We start from the raw sequence: 20,743 nt of genomic DNA on the forward strand, positions 1-20,743 counted from the left end.
TGGATAATACGAAGTTATGCTAGAAAGATGTTTTCCATTTGGTTTTTTTTCATTCGTTAATCAACAGTTCAAACAAACTGCAGCATGCACATATGCACCTACCTACCTACCTACATACATGCATGCATGCATACATACATGTACATACATACATACATACATTCATACATACATACATACAAACCAAAATATATACATATATGCATACATACAAACGAACAAATATACATGGTCTGTGAGTAAATTTTCTGGAAAAAGTTACGATTGTATAATTATTCATTTTGTCAACAATTGACCGGCAAATGTATTGAATGACAGAAACCATTGTGATTGGATGGTAATCTGAGATAAATAGAAACGGTTAAAATGGTAATGACTTGATGATGATGATGATCAGGATGATGAGGATGAAGTGATGATTATGATGAAGAAGGTGTAAGTGTTTAAAAATGTTTTTAAAAATATTCTATACTTTTCATTTCAACTTCAATTTTACTCTAAATTTTGATCTAAATTTTGTTGTTATTTGCAGTGAAGAATTTCAAAAAACCTAATCTCAACGTCTCAACGTGGTACTGAAATAAAAAGTGGTCAATCAAATCATTACAAGTAAATAAATATCTAATAATGCAATTATTGAAAAATTTTTAAAGTTTACCATCTCAAAATTTCATTTGCAAGTTGAAGTTAAAAATTACAAAAGTTTTATCAATGTAATTTCCTTATTTAAATCAAACTGTTTAATGTATTCACTGGTTGTCCACTTTTGAGAATGTGTTGAAGGGCAAAGTTTGGCACTTGAATGATGTTGAGAAATGAAAACGAATTGTGGCCTGTGTGTGTGTGTGAGTGTATGTGTGTGGTTGTGTGCGTGAGTGTGTGTTGTTGTCACGTTATTATGAATGTTATTAATGAACATCCATATGTTTTGCTGCTTTTATTTTCCTATTCGCCTCTTGATAACAAAATTTTCATTATTGTTATGTCAAATACTTTTAATTATATCAGAGGTGGGCAAACTTTTTACTGTGAAAGCCGCATTGAGAACAATTTGACTTTTGAAGGGCCGCATTGAGAACAATTTGACTTTTGAAGGGCCGCATTGAGAACAATTTGACTTTTGAAGGGCCGCATTGAGAACAATTTGACTTTTGAAGGGCCGCATTGAGAACAATTTGACTTTTGAAGGGCCGCATTGAGAACAATTTGACTTTTGAAGAGCCGCATTGAGAACAATTTGACTTTTGAAGGGCCGCATTGAGAACAATTTGACTTTTGAAGGGCCGCATTGAGAACAATTTGACTTTTGAAGGGCCGCATTGAGAACAATTTGACTTTTGAAGGGCCGCATTGAAAACAATTTGACTTTTGAAGGGCCGCATTGAGAACAATTTGACTTTTGAAGGGCCACATTGAGAACAATTTGACTTTTGAAGGGCCGCATTGAGAACAATTTGACTTTTGAAGGGCCGCATTGAGAACAATTTGACTTTTGAAGGGCCGCATTAAGAACAATTTGACCTTTGACCAATTTGGCCGCTTATGTATTTAAATAGCAAATTTTTTGACCCGTTGACACTGTGAAGAAGAATTTTTTTAACATGTTTTTTGGCTGACGACTTATGCTAGTTCATTCATTTATTCGTTCGTTTGTTCATTCATTCATTCATCCACCCATTCATTCATTTATTTATCTATCCATCCAATAAATAATTCATTCATTCATTCATTCATTCACATACAACTATGTATTTATTGTCTCCTAAATTGGTCATAATCTCATCCACCGACAAAGCAACGTAGTAGTCAAATAAAATTTCACCACTGCGATCAAACAACCAACCGGTGCAATGGCATTCGAATGTTTCTGTACAACAACTTCTATATAAGAGATTGTTTTTCTTTCAAACCTGTATTTACGTGAATAATTGCTTCAATTTAAATTTAAATTACTCTCCATGATTATGAAACGTTTTAAACTTGATGAATTTATTTTTAATTTGGATTTAAATAAAAAAAAATATTAATTCGTAAACAAAAAATTTAAATAAAAAGCTCATTAACGTTAATGGCAGTACGTTTTCAACAAATTATGTTTAACCCTTAAATGCATGACATATTTGACAGACACCATTACATAATACGAGTCGATAGTGACCCATAGCGTCATCGCTTATAAAATGCAAAAATAAGCATAAGTGAATTACATAAAATCAAAAATCAATAACATTAAATCCATAAACATTTATTTTGCTGATGTGAATGATTGAATTGATTGTAAGTATAATATACAAAAAATGAAATTTAAAAAATACATATTTTTATTTTTCAATTGTTATGTGAAATAGGAGTGACTCGATTACAATTGAATTCTACAAGATAAAAACGTCACATTCTCGAACTATCCCATCAGGAAGTCAGTAGGCGTTCGCTGAATTCATTTTAGAATAGTTAATATATTGTTTTTAAGCACCTATAATAATGATTCATATACATTAAATAAAGTTTTTTATTGATGTCAATGATTGAAATGATACGAATGGGACTGGTATAAATAGGAGCCGAGAACATGTTGATTTCAGACCAGGCGCTTTGTACCATTGTCTTAGCGCCTGGTCTCATTTCTTTATTTATTTATTTTATATTATATTTTTTGTTATTTTATATTTTTTGTTATTTTTATATTTCTTTATTTTATATTTTCTTTATTTATTTGTGTTATGTAATTTTACTATATAGAGTTATATAAAATTATATAGAGTTTTATAGAGTTATATAAAGTTCGCATGTTTGCGTATGGGTTGTATGTTGTGTTTTTTAATTTTAGGTGGGTTCTTTAGCGGTTGCTCATACATACATACATACATCATGTTTGTTTTTGTGGTAGTAATTTATGTTCTGTTTTACCACTATTTCTCTTTCTTCATGAGTTTTAGTTTAGTTAATGAAACATAGGTAGGTGAGATTAATTTAATATATAGGTAGGCTAGGGCATAAGGTAATTTAGTTACATAGGTAGGTTAGGGATTTCTATTCTTTTATTCTACCTAGTGGTGTGTTTTTTGTTTTTTGTTTGTCTTGTTTCACATCACACATTCAGCAGGTACGCGGTGGTTTCTGGTTTAAGTGGGATTTTTATTTATTGAATGTTGTATTTTGCATTGTTATATAGAGTTATATGAAGTTATATAGGGTTGCGTGGTTATGTAGAGTTCTATAGAGTTTGCGAGGTTGTATAGAGTTATATAGAGTTTGAATGTTTGCGGGTTGGTAATATGTTGTATTTTTTTATTATAGGTGGGTTCTTTAGCGATTGCTCATACATACATACATACATCATGTTTGTTTCTGTGGTAGTATTTTATGTTCTGTTTTACTCTTTTTTTTCTTTCTTCATGAGTTTTAGTTAAGTTAATGAAACATAGGTAGGTGAGATTAATTTAATATATAGGTAAGTTAGGGCATAAGATAATTTAGTTACATAGGTAGGTTAGGGACTTCTATTCTTTTACTCAACCAGGTGGTTTGTTTTTTTTTGTTTTTTTTTGTTTTGTTTCACATCATATATTCAGATACATGGCTTAATGGGATTTTTATTTATTGAATGTTGTAGTTTGCATGGTTATACAGAGTTATATAGAGTTTGTGCGGTTATATAGAGTTATATAGAGTTGTCGCGGTTATATAGTTATATAGAGTTGCGCGGTTATATAGATAAAGTTATATAGAGTTCACATATTTTTGTGTGGGTTGTATGTTGTATATTTTTTATTATATGTAGGTTCTTTAGCGGCTGCTCATACATACATACATACATTGTGTTTGTTTCTGTGGTAGTATTTTATGTTCTGTTTTACTCCTTTTTCTCTTTCTTCTTGAGTCTTAAGTTATGTTAATGAAAATAGGTAGGTGAGATTAATTTATTATATAGGTAGGTTAGGGCATAAGGTAATTTAATTACATAGGTAGGCTATGAACTTCTATTCTTTTAATCTACTTGGTGGTGTGTTTTTTCGTTTTGTGTTTTTCGTTGTTTCACACCATACATTCACCAGGTACGCGATGGTTCCTGGTTTTAGCGTGTTTTTTATTTATTGTATGTAATATATATTTTTTATTCATACATGTCATACTCTCTACGTCTTAATCATTCTTTCTATTTTACCATTTTTATTTTCATTTATTTGAAATGTGTCATTCAACACAAATACACACACATTAAATTAGGTAACTATTTAGGTAAGTTAGATGGGGATAATTTTAATTGTAAGTAGGATAGATAGAAAACATCGTAAGTTTATCGCTTCTATTTTTTCTTGCACCCACATTACGCGCATCAGCGTATTACACACACACACAAATACATACATAAATACATACATAAGTACATATATTAACATTTGAGCGTGATTTTATTTTTACAACACATAGCTTGGATTTATTGTTACACACACGCAGTACGCATACAATACAAAAAAGTTATGTAAGGCATTAGTGCTTTTATAATGAATAATTAAAGGTTATTTGTAGTAGCTTCGTAAGAACTTCAATTAAACGTCAAAATAATGTTTTTAAAGGAATAATTTAAAAAATGTGTGCATGTATGTTGCAAACCATTTGTAATATAATACGCACACGCAGCGTGCACCCACTATCGTAAATGCAAATTCCTCTTTTTTTTGATGTGATTGCAATCTTAAAACCTTTTCAAGCATTACTTACTGCATCACAAGTCAATTGCTCTGAATGCTTTTTCTGAATGCTTTTTGATGCTATTGTAAATATTGTAAAGATTATCATTTATAAGATTTCTGAATATATTTTGATGGCCTGTTGAAATGTCAACAACACTTGGCTCAATAGTTTGCAACATTCATTAAAGCATTTTCAATAAATCATCAAAGAATAGTGAATGAGATTTTTATTCTAATTTTTCAACTATGCCTATTTTGGCAAATCGGAATAGTGAATAACTAAAAGTGTTAAACATAAATTGACATAACATGTGTTAAAGTGGCCAGAATTTAAATTTCTGAAATCTTCATGTCTGCAGCTGTCTCACTGGTACTAACGTCTGCAATTATATTGACTTGGAAATTATTTTCATTTGCTGTTTCAAAACCCTTCATCATATTGTCTTACAATTAAAGAGAGTTGGATTGCAAAGAAAAATGAATATTATAGCAACTTTAATACGAAGAAATGTTATATTATAAACCAGGTTTGAGTCGCGACGCAATGGAATGAACTGTTACCATCGTTGAATCAAAAGAAGCAGAATAGTAATTTACTTTTAAGTCCCGATTTTTTAATTTCTCGAGCAAATAACGATGATATAAGAACAACAAACAGTCAAAAATATGTAAAAATATAAAACTTCCTCAAAAATAGAAGTGTGGATGTGTATAATATAAGGAGAGATGAATATATATATATATATATATATATATATATATATATATATATATATATATATATATATATATATATATATATATATATATGGTATATGCATGTGTGCATATATGAGATTGTGGCATTTCTGTTGATTGCATCGTACGAATGTGTGGATAAGGTTCTGTTAAAAGCTGATGTGTGTGCGTGTGTACGTCTTTCTGTTGCCTGCAATACTTTCCAAGTGAATTATTACATTTACTTCAGTGCTTTTAACGTAGGAAAAATTAACAAACATCTGATAGTGTTGTTTTGTATGAATGGAAAAGTTTAAAACCAAAACGACTCTGTGGTATGAATTTTACTAAAACGGTATATTAGCTAAAATAAGTGAATGTTTATAATATTATAATCGGTCTCTATCTAAACAGTTCCTCGGAGTTAGAATAAATTAAAAAAAAGTATCTACTGAAATGCAATAATATCATAAGACTGAATCCAAAGTTACTAATCACAAAGATGTTAGAACATTTGATGCCACGTTGAAACACTCCATAATTTTTTAACATCGTTAAGGCTGGAAAATGAATCTATCAACATTTAATTCACTTTGAAAAATACACTGGCTGGTAACAACCAGACATTTTTAAGAAGCAGACATAAATTTTCTAAAAAGAGATAATTTTTATAAAAGAGAGGTAATTTTTAAGAAAGAGAAAGATAATTCTTAAGAAAGAGAATTAGATTTCGACATAAGCCTGGTCCTTTCTGCTTCTTGTAAGTTTCGCCCGATAAAATGATTGCATGAGACAGCTCGGAGCCGCTAATAAATCGGCGGTGTACTGCTACTGGTATATGAAAATATGTCGGGCTCTTTCGTTATCTTATCGTTTTTTTTTCTTTATATATATATATATATATATATATATATATATATATATATATATTATAAATTCGTATAATTTCTTTAAACAAAAATTCATCATTTTAAATTTTTTATTCAATCTTTCAGTTACAAAACATTCTCCGAACATATATGTAATCAAGGAATCGATAATGATAATGATCTAAAGAATATTCACACAGGTAAGTGTCTGTACAAAAAATTAACTGACGTAGGAACGTATAAATCACATACACATTTCCACACACACACACAAACACACACAGACACATACACACACACACACATACACACACATTTTACTACACTACAACGCATCACATCTAATCACATGAAATTGTTTTTCACAATAGTTAAACTTGAAACACTTCTCAAAAAAAATCTACTAGGAATAACATGAATAACTATAATCTTACAAATTCTTACTCCTTCGAATAACTACTGAACACAAAAGCATTGCTATCAACCAACTTTTAATTAGTACACTTGACATTAAATGTAATAAACATAGCATGAATGATGAGTTCGCCAATATCATATTGTAGAGTTGCGCAGTTCCTTTAATCAATCGCGTTTCAATATTTCGTGATTTGTTGAAATAGTTTTAAAACATTCTCAATAAATTTAAAAGTTAAAATACACAAATGAAATACAAAAAGTTATCCGCAAACAAGTTTCGCCATTTTTTTTCATAACACAGTATAAGTTAATTTGAGTCAAAGTATAAGTTGGCTTTTTAACTTAACTACCTAACTTGAATCCATCTCAAATAAAAAATGTGAATGAAAACTGGAACTAAATTTAACTTTAAAAAATTGAACTTAGAAATAAAAATAAATTAATAAAAACCCATAAACTTTAATGTTGTAACACAACTTTAGAACATTGGCGACAAATAATTTGCATGGCTGTTAAATTTAATTTCATCGGTGTTTAGTAAGGCATTTTAATATATTATCACAATTGCCATCAAGTCAGTCAGTTCAAAATGGAAAACAAACTTTAAAAAAATCGAAAAAAAGATTGGCTTACAAACTGTTGCAAATTATCCATTCTGTGGAGTGTCGCCATTGAACAACTAATTAAAAAATTTCATTCAATTTAACACGGATCAAATGTAAGTAAATTAAATATATTCGACGATGATGGTGACGACGACGATGATGACGATGGTGATAGAGATTTTTGCCACGATGGTGGCTGTTGTAGGGACGATGACCAAGATGATGAATGTGATAATTGCGTTGACCAATGAGATGACGATAAGATAATTTATAATGACGGTGATGTTAATTATTTATTTATTTATTTTATTTAGTGATCTTAATCTTAACACATTATCTAAATTAAATTTATGAATCTTGCCGAAAATCCGATAAAACTCTGAATGACGAAGATTAACAATAATTGAATTGAGATAATATATATAACCTATCGAAAAAAAACTTGTACCAGCTGGTGAATCATTGAAACAATTACAACAAAGATGCCGGATGTTGATAAGGAGAAAAATGATGGTGGTGAATGAACCTAATAATGGGAATGATGGCCAGTAGCGGATCCATGTTATAATCTTTGTGATAATTTTCTTCTTCTTCTTCTATTGTCTGGCGGGATGAAACACCCCAGACAATAGAAGAAAAATATATTGATGATTTCGTGTAAAAGAAATAGTTCATCGACTTAACATTTTGAAAATCATACTCCACCAAAACTGAAATTAGCATAAAAAGGTCACCACTTTAGAATTTCCATTTCTTCCAGACCGCAAAATTCAGGATCCGCCGCTGGTGATGGCTGACAGTCATCATCATCATCATCTTAACTATGCAGATGATTATAACGACCATGGGATGATAATTTTAATAAAGTTAAAACATAATTTTTTTAAAGATCTGAAACAGAAACTTTCAACTAGTTACAAGTGTTACAAACATAGAAGAGAAGATGACTAAAAACTGCTGCGTTAAAAGTGCTCATTTTAAATTCTTATTAGCATCTATCAATGCTTTAATATATTTGTTCATTCATCTTTATTTATTAATTTATTTTAAATGAGCGTTAAATACAGATAACTCCTTAAATGCTGGTTTTGAACAGTTGTAAAAAAAAAATTCGCTGAAAACCAAAGAAGCAATATTCATCGACTTTCAGACTATTTTAAAAACATTCTAAAAACTAAATATTCATTTTTTATTCAATATATTTATTTATAATTATTTTTTTGTTATTTTCATTAACTTTTTTGTTGCTGACTTGTTTCACTTTAACTACTTACCTGCTTTTAACTTAATTCATCCCTCTGCTCTACTGGATATGGTCCGCCATCACACATGCAACAAATATTCGTTCCCGTCACAACTGATATTAGCCTGTTGAATTATAACCTGAACCTTACCAGATCATGCTCATTCTGTTCTGTCTAGTTGAAATAAAAATATGTGCTAAAACATGGTTTAACTTACGTTTGCAATAATAATTATAACTAGTTAATTGAAAATGACTGCTGTACAACAATTTTGATAAGTTTAAATTTGTAACTCAACACAAAAGGATTCCCACGAAAAGATTTCCTGAAAAGATGAGCTGGAAAAAAATAAGGAAACTCGATGAAACTTCACGGCTGCCACTTGGCAACATCTGATGTTAACAACTTCTCGAGCAGACGATCGTGTTTGACGGTTGACAACTTTTCAAGTCTTTTGAGTTCCTCCGCAAGAACGATGCTGCTACCCTTGTTTGGGTCTAACGTTTTGTTGTATGTTAGAAAAATTTCTAGCACGCTGCTTGTGCTCTGAGAATGTGTTTGATCCTTTTTAAATGCGTTATTAAAATTGTTGCTGTCATTTGCCTGAGTTTTGTGTTTTATTGACGACAGTGCTGCAATATTACTGTTGCTGTTAAAGTTTGGTTGCTTATACTGAATGCTGCTGGCCTGTTCAAATGTTTTTGGGAAGCATCGTTTTTTCGATTTGACTGCAGTTGGTAGTTTCGCCGCGTATACGTGATCTTCTTTGCTAGAACACGTTGAAGTTTTAGTTTTCTGGAAACTGTTTGCGTTTCTGATGCTGCTTGATTCGTTTTTATTTTCAGCCGTTTTGACGTTGTTTGTTGTTGCTTGGGCCGGGGAACTGATACTCGATGTTTTATCAGCGAGAACATTTTGCGTGTCTGCCGCAGCGAAGGGAGATGATCTGTTCAGCATCAGACAACTAGCTGACCAAACTCTTCTTTTAATTGAATTATTTGCCGCGTTCACATTAGTCATATCCATTTTGGTATCAGAATCAATTGAGTTGAACCATGATTTGTCGTCGTTTTGTACCCGTTTGTAATCAAAGATGTTGTTTTGATACAAGTCTTTTTCAATTTTCACATCGCAGTTAAACGATTGATCTTCAAAATCTTCTAAATAGTCGTTAATTTCACTCATGTTATTATCATATTCGTTGAAATTTGAGCAGCAACCCGTTTCTAAATCAAAATTTATTGAAGGAGAAAAATTAGAGGACTCGAAATATTTTTGAGTTTGGTCGTTAGAAATATTGTATTGAGGCCAATTTGAAAATGAAAGAGATGGCTGGTTGGTGCTTAAATAGTTTGTAAGTTCTGGTGACGAAGGAAGACTGAATAGACCGCAATCGTCAAAATCGTTCAGCGAAGAACATGACAGAGTAATCTGATGACGTTCAGAAAACTCTGACTGCTGTGTTGTTTCTTGTGAAGAATTAATAACTGTTGATGATGTGGACGCCGCCATTGATGCTGTCGTGAGACATTTATTGAGAGTGTTCGAGTTACTTCCTTCGTGGCCGAATGGTTCAATGATGAACAATGAAGGAAAAAGTTTGTTGCTGTCAGTGGTGTTGGTGATACTGTTTTGAGAAATTTCGTTGTTGTTGCTGCTGCTGCTGCTTTCGCTCTGCCCAAAATCAGGTTTTACATCTATCACGTCGTCGTAGACAAATATATCACTGAACTTATTTTGACAACCTTTGTAACTTTCTGCTGTTAAATTCAATTTTGAAGTGTTTGAAGAATTTTGAGAATTAACATTTAAATTGGTGCAATGGTTGTTGTTTATTTGGAAGGCAACTGAATTGTTAACGTTGTTGATTTTATTGATGTTTTTGTTGTTATTATTACAGCTGAAAGTTAAAATTTTACCAAAATCTAAATCAGGGGAGAGAACTCCGGACGAGGAAGCGGAACTATAATCAACGTACCCCTCGTCAACATCGTATTCAAAATCTGACATGCAGTGTGGAACGTTCAGAAATGTGTTGTTTGTTTTTACAGCGTTGTTTTCACAGATTTTGCGGTTGACGGCGTCAGTAATTTGCTTTTCTTCTTTACAACTGAAATTGGCATTGCTAGTGTTATCTTTTTGAAATTTGTTTTTATCAATGATATTAATAATGGAAGACCACCAGACGTCGACGTCGTTTTCAGTCTTGACGCTGGCGTTAGCGTTCGTGTGGCTGTTGCAGTTGCTGCCGTCTGATCTCTCATTGTTTTTGTTTCTATCAAATTCGTTGCAATCCAAATTTGTTGACGAGTAGCAAGCGTTGTAACCGGTGTTCGTTTTGTCAGCAAGATTCGTATTCAAGGTATTAATGCCCTCCGTGTTCAATTCTAAAAAAGATAAATCAGTTTGATCTTTGAAAGTGTAATTGTTGTAAATGCCGTTGAAACCAATGTTGTTGTCATTGAAAGTGTTGTTGGTAATATCGTCATCGAAATAATCAGCATTAATGTTAAACTCTTGTTTGAACTCCGATTTAACATTTCCTAGAATCAGATCTACATTGCTCATGTCACAATTATTCGGTGATGTGTATGACTCTGCGTAATGTTCTGGAAACGCAATGTTGCTGCTGTTTTTGTGGCTGTTGTTGCTACTGCTGCTGTTGCACTCCAGAGGTCGGGGTGTACACATTTAGAAGCAGTTGACTACAATCGCTGGCTGCTAGTAGAAGAAAAATTTTATAACTTTCCTTTTGTCTAATTTATCAGATGTAGTATAAAAGCTTTCTGTTTGAACTGTTTGACAATAATTATGGAAGAACTCAAATAAAAACTTTCATGATATCCATTTTAGACTTTACTGTCTGAAGTTACTATAAACTGCTTTCCTTTTGATACGGATATCTGTCAAAAATTTTGAAATTTTATTTTTAACAAACAAAAATAATTAATATAATTTTTCATCTCATATAAAAATGAAAATGATAGTGTTATGATTTATTTCTCACGATATGATATGAAAAATAGAATTGAAAAAAAGATCGCAGAAATTTGCAAAGCATCAAAAAACAAATGTAGCAATCATGAAAAACGAAACAGCAGAAATGGAAAATCACTCAATGAGAAACATAGAACAGACAACGACACAACACAGTCATGATAGAAATTTGAGACAATATAAACAAAATCAGTAATAAATTGTAACTTGGAATCAGCTTGATGAACGTGGAAACAAAAGTAATCTTGCAGCAGCACTTAAACTATTTCCATTCAAATTATGTACCCTTTTTTTGAGAGGATATATCTTGAAATGACAACTAACGATATTTTTATCAGAAAATCCACCTTTTCGTCACCTTTATAATGGAGTCACTCGTCATTCTTATCAAAATAATTTTCACAAAAAATATGTTATAACAAAATATGTTATAACAAAAACAAGGCATTATTTTTTGTTTATTATTTTTTTATTCTATTATTATTTTTTTATTATTTTTAGGTTTGCACACCAAAAGATGGATAATTTTATTTTAATTCATTTATTATTATGCTCTTTATTTCACTTATTTGTAATTTATATTTAAGATAACTAAATCAGGTTCTCAAAAGCCAACTTATAATTCAATTTAAAAAATCTAAACTTTTGTATTCAAGAGAGATATCGCTATTTAAAATGTCAAAATGTGTATTTTTCAGAATATTATTGACAAATATTATAATAGAGTATATTATATAGAATATAATAGAATATATTATATAAAGTTCTTAAATTTATTTCTGATATGAAACTCACCAAAAGTTCTTTCCATAACTGAAATTTGACCGTTTTGATGTTTCTCAAATATTATTCTTATATTTAAGTTGTTTTCGTTATGAAAAAGAAGTTAAAACATCTCACTGTTTATACGAAACAGTTATATTGAGAAATATTATTTAGTATGTTTCATTGTTCAGCATGCTACATAATTAATTCCTCAAAACCAAAACAGAGCCATGCCCGTCCGTGCAACAACAAGCTTGAGTATTTATTAATCTGTTCAGTGGAAGTATGAGGAACGTCCAACAAATATATTTGTTTTTTTTGTTTTTGTTTTTTTGTTTCAAAACGTCCTTTACTCAACTTTTTTTGAAAAAATGAAATTTTTATTTTTTATCCTATAAATAGGAGGAGAATAGTTTTGCTGGTAAACTTCTACATTTGCAAAAAGATTTCCATCAGCATTCAGTTACAACAGCACATATGGCAGAATAAAAAAAGTAGAGAGAGAAAAAAAAAGAGACAACATCCATTCAGCCTATCAATCATCAACTTTCAACCTACATACAAAAACAACTCAGAAGACGTAATAATGCAAAAATATAAACAACTCATGACTACATTTCTTTTAAATTTCGTTCGTGTTATTGTTTAACTTCAAATTCATGCCAACAAACGTTTAATCGCAACATTATCAAATAATTATTTATCATTCATGTACAAAAACTTATTTGAAATTTATTCAAAAACATTTTTATTATCTTTGAAAATTTGCAATGTAAGTAGACACAAGAGATTGGCATGCTTCAGTGAAAATGAAAATGAAAGTTGTGAGATACGGAACCGAGAAAGAATGATGACCTTAATAAACAGAGATTTTTCATCTGGAGAACATGTAAGATGATGTAAATGACGCGCACACCATGATGACGGTGACGATGACCTGGTGATGGAATAATGTGATGATGTGTTGAGGGCAATGACGCAATAGCCGGATGATGATGATAACAATGATAGTATCAGATGGTGAAGACAATGATAGTATCAGATGGTGATAACAATGATAGTATCAGATGGTGAAGACAATGATAGTATCAGATGGTGATAACAATGATAGTATCAGATGGTGAAGACAATGATAGTATCAGATGGTGAAGACAATGATAGTATCAGATGGTGATAACAATGATAGTATCAGATGGTGAAGACAATGTTAGTATCAGATGGTGATAACAATGATAGTATCAGATGGTGAAGACAATGATAGTATCAGATGGTGATAACAATGATAGTATCAGATGGTGAAGACAATGATAGTATCAGATGGTGAAGACAATGATAGTATCAGATGATGATGACAATGATAGTATCAGATGGTGAAGACAATGTTAGTATCAGATGGTGATAACAATGATAGTATCAGATGGTGATGACAATGTTAGTATCAGATGGTGATAACAATGATAGTATCAGATGGTGATGACAATGTTAGTATCAGATGGTGATAACAATGATAGTATCAGATGGTGATGACAATGATAGTATCAGATGGTGATGACAATGTTAGTATCAGATGGTGATAACAATGATAGTATCAGATGATGATAACAATGTTAGTATCAGATGGTGATAACAATGATAGTATCAGATGATGATAACAATGATAGTATCAGATGATGATAACAAAAAAAAATTATAAATCTACAAAACCTTAAACAAAAAAACTGTTGACGTAACGTTAAACTATTAAATACGAAATAAACAACTCATTTATTTTTAATTGACCTTTAATTTGCAAATTCAAAATAATTGAATTTCGATGAAGAATAGTTTCGTAACAAACACAATTCTTTAAATAAAACTCTTTCATTTGGTTATACAAACATACACATTGAAGCATAGATATATACCAAAACATATACATACACACAAACACGTAGGTATGGAAAAACATGCGACAATCACCGCACGTATTTCCAGCAGCAGTTGACACAAGCGTAAATCAACGCATAGACACATTCACACACAGTCAAACACACACACGCGCACGCACGCACACACAAACAGACAAACATACATACATGAATAATTTTAATTAATTTCATGCCTAGTTCACTTGTCGTTCGTACGTTTTGTAAATTAATCCTTTGATCGTTGATGTTTATTCAATAGCGCTTTTAATCAGTGTCATGTTTAACACTATCACGTCACATTTCTATCTCTCTTTCTTGCCCTCTCTCTTTCTCTCTCTCTCTCTCTCTCTCTCTCTTTCTCTCCCTAAACATATAAGTATATTCATTTTTATGTGATCATGGAAACAGATTTATTTGTATGCTAACCAAAGCACAAAAATGAGATAAGACAACAATATGAAATTAGTAGCAATCTCAATAGCAACCACAATAATACCAATGTTAATAAAAGATTTTGATAATATTCGTTACAAAAATAATAAGCAACGTTGTGAGAATGAATGGAAAAACCGGGCTGATGTATTTTTACGCGAGCATAAATAACGCTGGATCGTAGTTTGATGTTAATAAAAAAAACTGCACATTCCAAAAAATGAAAATTTCCTACACAAAAAAAGTAAGAAAGAATAAAAATATGTTTTTTCAAATCGTAATAAGAGATAGTGCTTTCTCTAAACTAAAAATTTCATTAATTAAAAACCTCATCATTATGAGGAATGTAACATTTGATCATGTTAATGGGTTTATGACAGTTGGAAAAAGTTGCTTGTCAATGATATCATGGATTAATAATTGTTTGAAATTTATAAGATCATAAGAAATAAATTTTATATCATATGTTTATATCATAATTTTTCTAATTATTTCATCATTTAAACATTTGTAACTGCTACAATTTTTTTAATCATTCATTGCTTTATCCAATTTTTCATTCTTCTATTCATCAATTCATCCTTTTATTCATCAATTCATTCTTTCGTTCATCAATTCATTCTTTCGTTCAATCAATTCATTCTTCCATTCATCAATTCATATTATAAATTGCAATGCAATAATTGAAAAGCTGTAATATAATTTTTATACAATTAATCATAATCAGTCAAATGTTTCAACTTAATTTAATTACTTTACAGCTGCTTAATCGTAGCTTCTAGTATTTTGTATTTTATATTAAATTCGACAGTTATCTAAATTCTAACTTGCTTTTTTGGTTATTAATAAAAATAGTCTGTTAAGCATAATCTACAAAATTTGAAAATCTAACAGATCCTAAAATTTAAACTGCAGCAGACTTGAAGATATCAAGTCAGAAATAGCTGCTGATAAATTGAATGTTATCGAAGTCGTTCATTTCAGGTCATAAATCATTGCAGAGTTCGTTCAAGTTGCTGGCACAACCTCACAACTTCATCCAATTCACTGATCTCGTTGTTTATGCGATGTTTCTGTCATAATCTTATTGTATTAATAATACATAAACAAATTGGTTGCACGGTACATTCGGTTGGTGAATTTGCATTTGCATGGCGAGTATTTTCATTTACACAACTGAAATTAAAATTCATTCTTGTTTTAATGTCGTGTTTCACAATTTTTCTTAACTGATACAGAAACATTTTACGAAATTCATTAGCAAGGTTGACAAAATCAAAGCAAAGTATAAACATACGTTGATAAATTATTGAATATGTAGAAAAATTGAAAAAACTAAATTTTGCTGAATCGATTAAATTCTATTGTTAAAAACTGCGTTAACAAATCTCTTTTGAATCGCTTTGTTAAAAATTTCACTCAAATTCATAAATAAACTTGTTTTCTTTCAAGTAAACGACATCGTGGCCGCTGACACGAAACATGAAGTGTCGACAGTTAACTCAACGAAATTAAGATTACGCAACTGAATACGCTTCAATCTTTTAAAATTACAATTTCAATAGAATATATTTTTAAAAACTTGCTGAGTAAATTTATTTGAATTAAACCATTAAGAAACTCGCATGAAAATATACAAAATGTTAACACTGTTCGGTCCGTGACTTAATTGAAAATTCATTACAACAACATAAACTAAAATAATTCAGCGATGAATTTCTTAAAGCTAAAAGACAGAGAAATAGTTGCAACCCCTCGCATGCCTCAAACCTCTGCAAACATTAACAAAACAATACATGAAGCATTAGCATGGTGTTCGTGTGATTGCATAATGACGGAAACATTCATTCGGAAAATTGGACTGGCAGCTAACCAGGCAGCGATTAAATTAAATGGAATCGTGGATTGTATACCTTAATTGATATTCAGCAGTTAGCGAACCGATGGTCCATTCATTTGATGGCTCGCATGCATGTGTGAATTCCAATCTATCTTTATCTCAATCAATTTATTCACTCATTTGCATCTATTTCACCGTTTTAACTCAATTTTTTAAAGATTTATTAATCACATCAACTAAATATTTATTATTTTTAGTTGAAATATGAAATTTTATTTTCGTTAACCTAAGAGATTAAACACACTCACATGTTATTAGCAAGGGCAATCATTTTGGCGTTTTAACCAGAGAGAGAGGAATGTTTGCAAAGTGTTATTGAAAGTGTTTGCAAAGTTTATATCACACTGCTCTAATTATTTCAACTATTTTTCCTTTTGTCGTTCATAATATAAGTTAAGAAATATAAAAATATTTATTGAGTAATAAAGTCAAACAAATTAATTTTGTCGAGACAGCTCAAAACCTTGTAAAAATTTGAAATGAATAAAATTCTCAGAATATTCAAATAAATAAAATTATGTAATTTTGTAATAATTTAATAATAAATTTTTGAATGTAGCTTAAGTGGTACTTGTATTTGAAAATGACTTGTAGAGTGCTTGAATGCCATAAAATAAAAACTTATTTTCAAGATGATTTGTGAAAACGAAATTCGTTTATAACTCTACACAGCCTTGTCAATTTATAACTTTCTATTATTATTATTGTTATTGTTGTTGTTGTTATTGTTGTTGTTGTTGTTGTTGTTATCACGAAACAGCAGTGTAGTGGCAATTCTTTTTAAGACGGTTCTCATAGATATTAATTTATTGCATTTATTAGTAGGAGAGCGACATGTGCGTCGTATTGTGATTTAGAAAATCATAACACTCTTGATGGCCGACTACATCTGGAACAGAATAAATGACCAAAGTCATACATTCCATGTATACCATGTATACATTCAACAGGCATGCATTTGATGCAGGCACTTCTCTTCAAAAGGCAACAACAGGAGCAAAACCAACGGTGAAAATTCATTTAAAGTGATCCGCCTAATCAATAACACACATCTCTTTGTAGTGAGACAGATTCGAGCGAAAGGGGGCAAACTTCTAACTAGTTTTAAGCCGACGGAACCGGTAATATTGTATACAATACATTATAAGTGTAAAGTTAAGTATAGTTACTATCTATATGTGTGTGTTTGTGTGTGTATGTGTGTTTGTGTGTGTGTGTTTGTTTGTGTGCATGTGTGTTTGTGTGTGTGTGTATTGTACGTTAATATGCCTTTATATGTAATGCTGTAATGCAGAATATTTCAATTCTAGTCATTGTGCAATGATCGTAGCAGGCATTAAATAATTTATTGCGTGAACATAAATTTTTATACATGAACCACTCATCTACGTACAAATATTCACGTACAAAGAAGTTGCATAACACTAGATAAACATAGAACATTACTGTACATGTACGTACATACAGTACACATACACATTCACACACATACACACACACACACACACACACACATACACACACTACCTAACTAATACCTACTTGCATATCATTCTTGTAGACGTTTATTTCCAATATTTATACTCAGAGCCTTCTCAGATAACACAAACAGAGAACTGACATGGGTAACAATGATTAACTATAATGTAACATCTATAATAACAATACTATGATGGCATCACCAAGCCAAAAAAACACGTTGTCAAATTCAAAAATGACTAAAAATAATTTTGCTTATTTAATAATTATTCTTTAAAATCAATTATCACATTTACCAAAAAAGAAATAAAAATATTTTTTACTAATTTTTCATCATAAAGAACAAATGTTCATTGATGAAGTCAACTTATCTTGACGATTGGAACGAATTGAAATTTTAAACTTGATGCATGTCGTGAAATATGATAACGCTTTACCATCATCATCTTTTTCTTCATCATCATCATCAACAACAAGAACAACATCATCGTCATCATCATCATCCTCATCATAACCATCCTCATCATCATCATCATTATCATCATCACCATCTTCATCATCATCATCATAATCGATGGCGAGAAATGATGAAGTGATGATTAAAATGTTATGAAGAAAAAACTTATTAAAAAATAAAATCACCATTTATAGAATAAAATGCATGCTAACTATTATTTATTATGTTATATGATATTATAAAATGAATGATTGATTTCATTGACGATAGAATAATGATGATGATGGAACATGATGATGATGATGACGAAGATGACGATGACAACATTATCACGTGCGTGCACCGCAAAGTTCAGTTACTTTTGTTTACCTTCTTTTATATGGAAAAAAGTTCCTCAAAACAAATTATTCCCATCTGCTTGCTTTGCTTTTACTGTCTTTTTATTGCTTTGATCGCTGATATGTGATATGAAATAAATCAATACATGTGTATGTACATTGCACGTATTGTATTGTATATGTGTGTATATATGTGTATGTGTATATGTAATGTATTTGTGTATGTATGTATGTATGTATATAGAATGATACCAATATATATCTGAAATGATTTATAACCTTGTTTTAATCATTGATTTATAAAAGATTAACGTTTAAAATTACCTTCGAGTTTTTTGAACTATCCAATGAAATTAATTGTTTTAGAAAAAAATTATCGTTTAAGCAATTGTTTAAATCGTCTTGTGGTAGAGCAGTAGCTTTTGAAAGCTTTTCAATAGTTTCAAATGTACGTTTTAATTAATTAACACCATAGTGAGATAAAAGATAAAATTATTGCAGTTGTATTAAACCTTAATTATTTAATGCTATAAAAATGTTCGAACAATATTTAAGAACTTCTCTATAAGACAAAGCTGGACAAATCTTAAAATTTCAGAAACAGCAACAAAGATCTATTTAATTGAATTTTTCTAAACTACAAAATGTGTAATTATACAAAATTATATTACTACTTTTTATTATTTTATTATTTCAATTAAAACTTTCTGAAACGATTCTTCAAACTATCCCACCAGTAAAAAAAATGACTGAAAAATTTTTAAATGCCACTTCTAATGAGAGCATTGAAGAGCTTTAAATAGGCTGGCAACCAGTGGGCTTCTCGTGAATATTATTAAATACTCTCTTCTAAATGTAATATTATAAAAACTGTAAAGCGTCAATTACTAAACAATTAGATCTCTAACTATATATATATATATATATTTATTTATTTATATATACACACTTATTACATATATATATATACATAACATATAATGTATAGCATATGTATATAGGCATTTAGTCTATAGAAATTGTGTATAAGTATTTGCATGCGATTGTTGTTTGTGTGTTTGGTTTGTTAGGTGTTTCTTTATTTATTTCGTTTTATATATAGCTTTTATTCTGTGTAAAGCTTATCTATCTGTTGCTGATGTATGTGTGTTTGTGAATGTGCTTTTGAGTTTGAATGCCGCCTACACTAACAAAGTTTCCTTTTTTATCCCACAAGCAGTATCAAGAGCAGTACCAATTCTTACTCCCTGCTTTCAAACTCAAACCAAAAAATGTATAGCCTGCAGTCTAGAAACTTTTTACGTGTTATTATTATATATCTTAAAGGCCGTTACTCATTGATTTACCATTTTTCAGGAAATAACTGGAAGCTAAAAGCTTTGTGTTACTTATTTGGCAATATGTAAAAACATTTTACAATAAAGAGCCATACTCAAAATGAAATTCTTTAAAAAGCAAGTGCTACAACGAACAATGAACAACGTGTCGGTTTTTGCTACTATAAATTTTAATTAGCTAAAAATTGAATAGCAAATTGAACTGCTGTCTTTAATATAATTTTTAATCAAATTAAATCATTGTATTTATTCAATCGTATTGATAATGACTATAACGATTAGGGTTTTGAACTTTAAGAATAAAGTCATAACTTTAATTTTAATACACTGACCACCGACCACTCCAACTGCCAAATTTTAAAATTGAGACTAACTTCATTCATTCACTTAAAAATAAAGTTTTAGTGTTCAAAGCGCACAAGCTGACAAGATCGTACAATGTCTTAAAATCTACTTGAAAGTTGATCCTCACATTGTTCGTGAGAGCCGGTTCATCTTGTTGAAGCACTTACGTTTAATAGCTTATTAATCCTCAGTTATTAATTTCTGAAAACTAATGTCAGATTTGTTCCTCGGTTTTTATTT

The 20,743-nt window shown here is 30.4% G+C and overlaps 2 protein-coding genes across 2 annotated transcripts; both read right to left on the reverse strand.

Annotated features, from left to right (window-relative positions):
• Window positions 1–749: 749 nt before the first annotated feature.
• Window positions 750–2,622, reverse strand: HELRODRAFT_170206 (hypothetical protein; the record flags this gene model as incomplete). Its single annotated transcript, XM_009016037.1, has 4 exons — window positions 750–833; window positions 1,057–1,521; window positions 1,844–1,910; window positions 2,585–2,622. The coding sequence occupies 4 exons, from the start codon at window positions 2,620–2,622 to the stop codon at window positions 750–752; spliced, it is 654 nt and encodes a 217-aa protein (XP_009014285.1).
• A 6,293-nt stretch (window positions 2,623–8,915) lies between these two features.
• Window positions 8,916–11,237, reverse strand: HELRODRAFT_170207 (hypothetical protein; the record flags this gene model as incomplete). The annotated part of the gene is made up of 1 exon (XM_009016038.1): window positions 8,916–11,237. One exon carries the CDS (start codon window positions 11,235–11,237, stop codon window positions 8,916–8,918), a length of 2,322 nt encoding a protein of 773 aa, XP_009014286.1.
• Window positions 11,238–20,743: the final 9,506 nt, after the last annotated feature.

The sequence above is a fragment of the Helobdella robusta genome (genome assembly GCF_000326865.2).
Source record: "Helobdella robusta unplaced genomic scaffold HELROscaffold_17, whole genome shotgun sequence".
NCBI lineage: Eukaryota > Metazoa > Annelida > Clitellata > Rhynchobdellida > Glossiphoniidae > Helobdella > Helobdella robusta.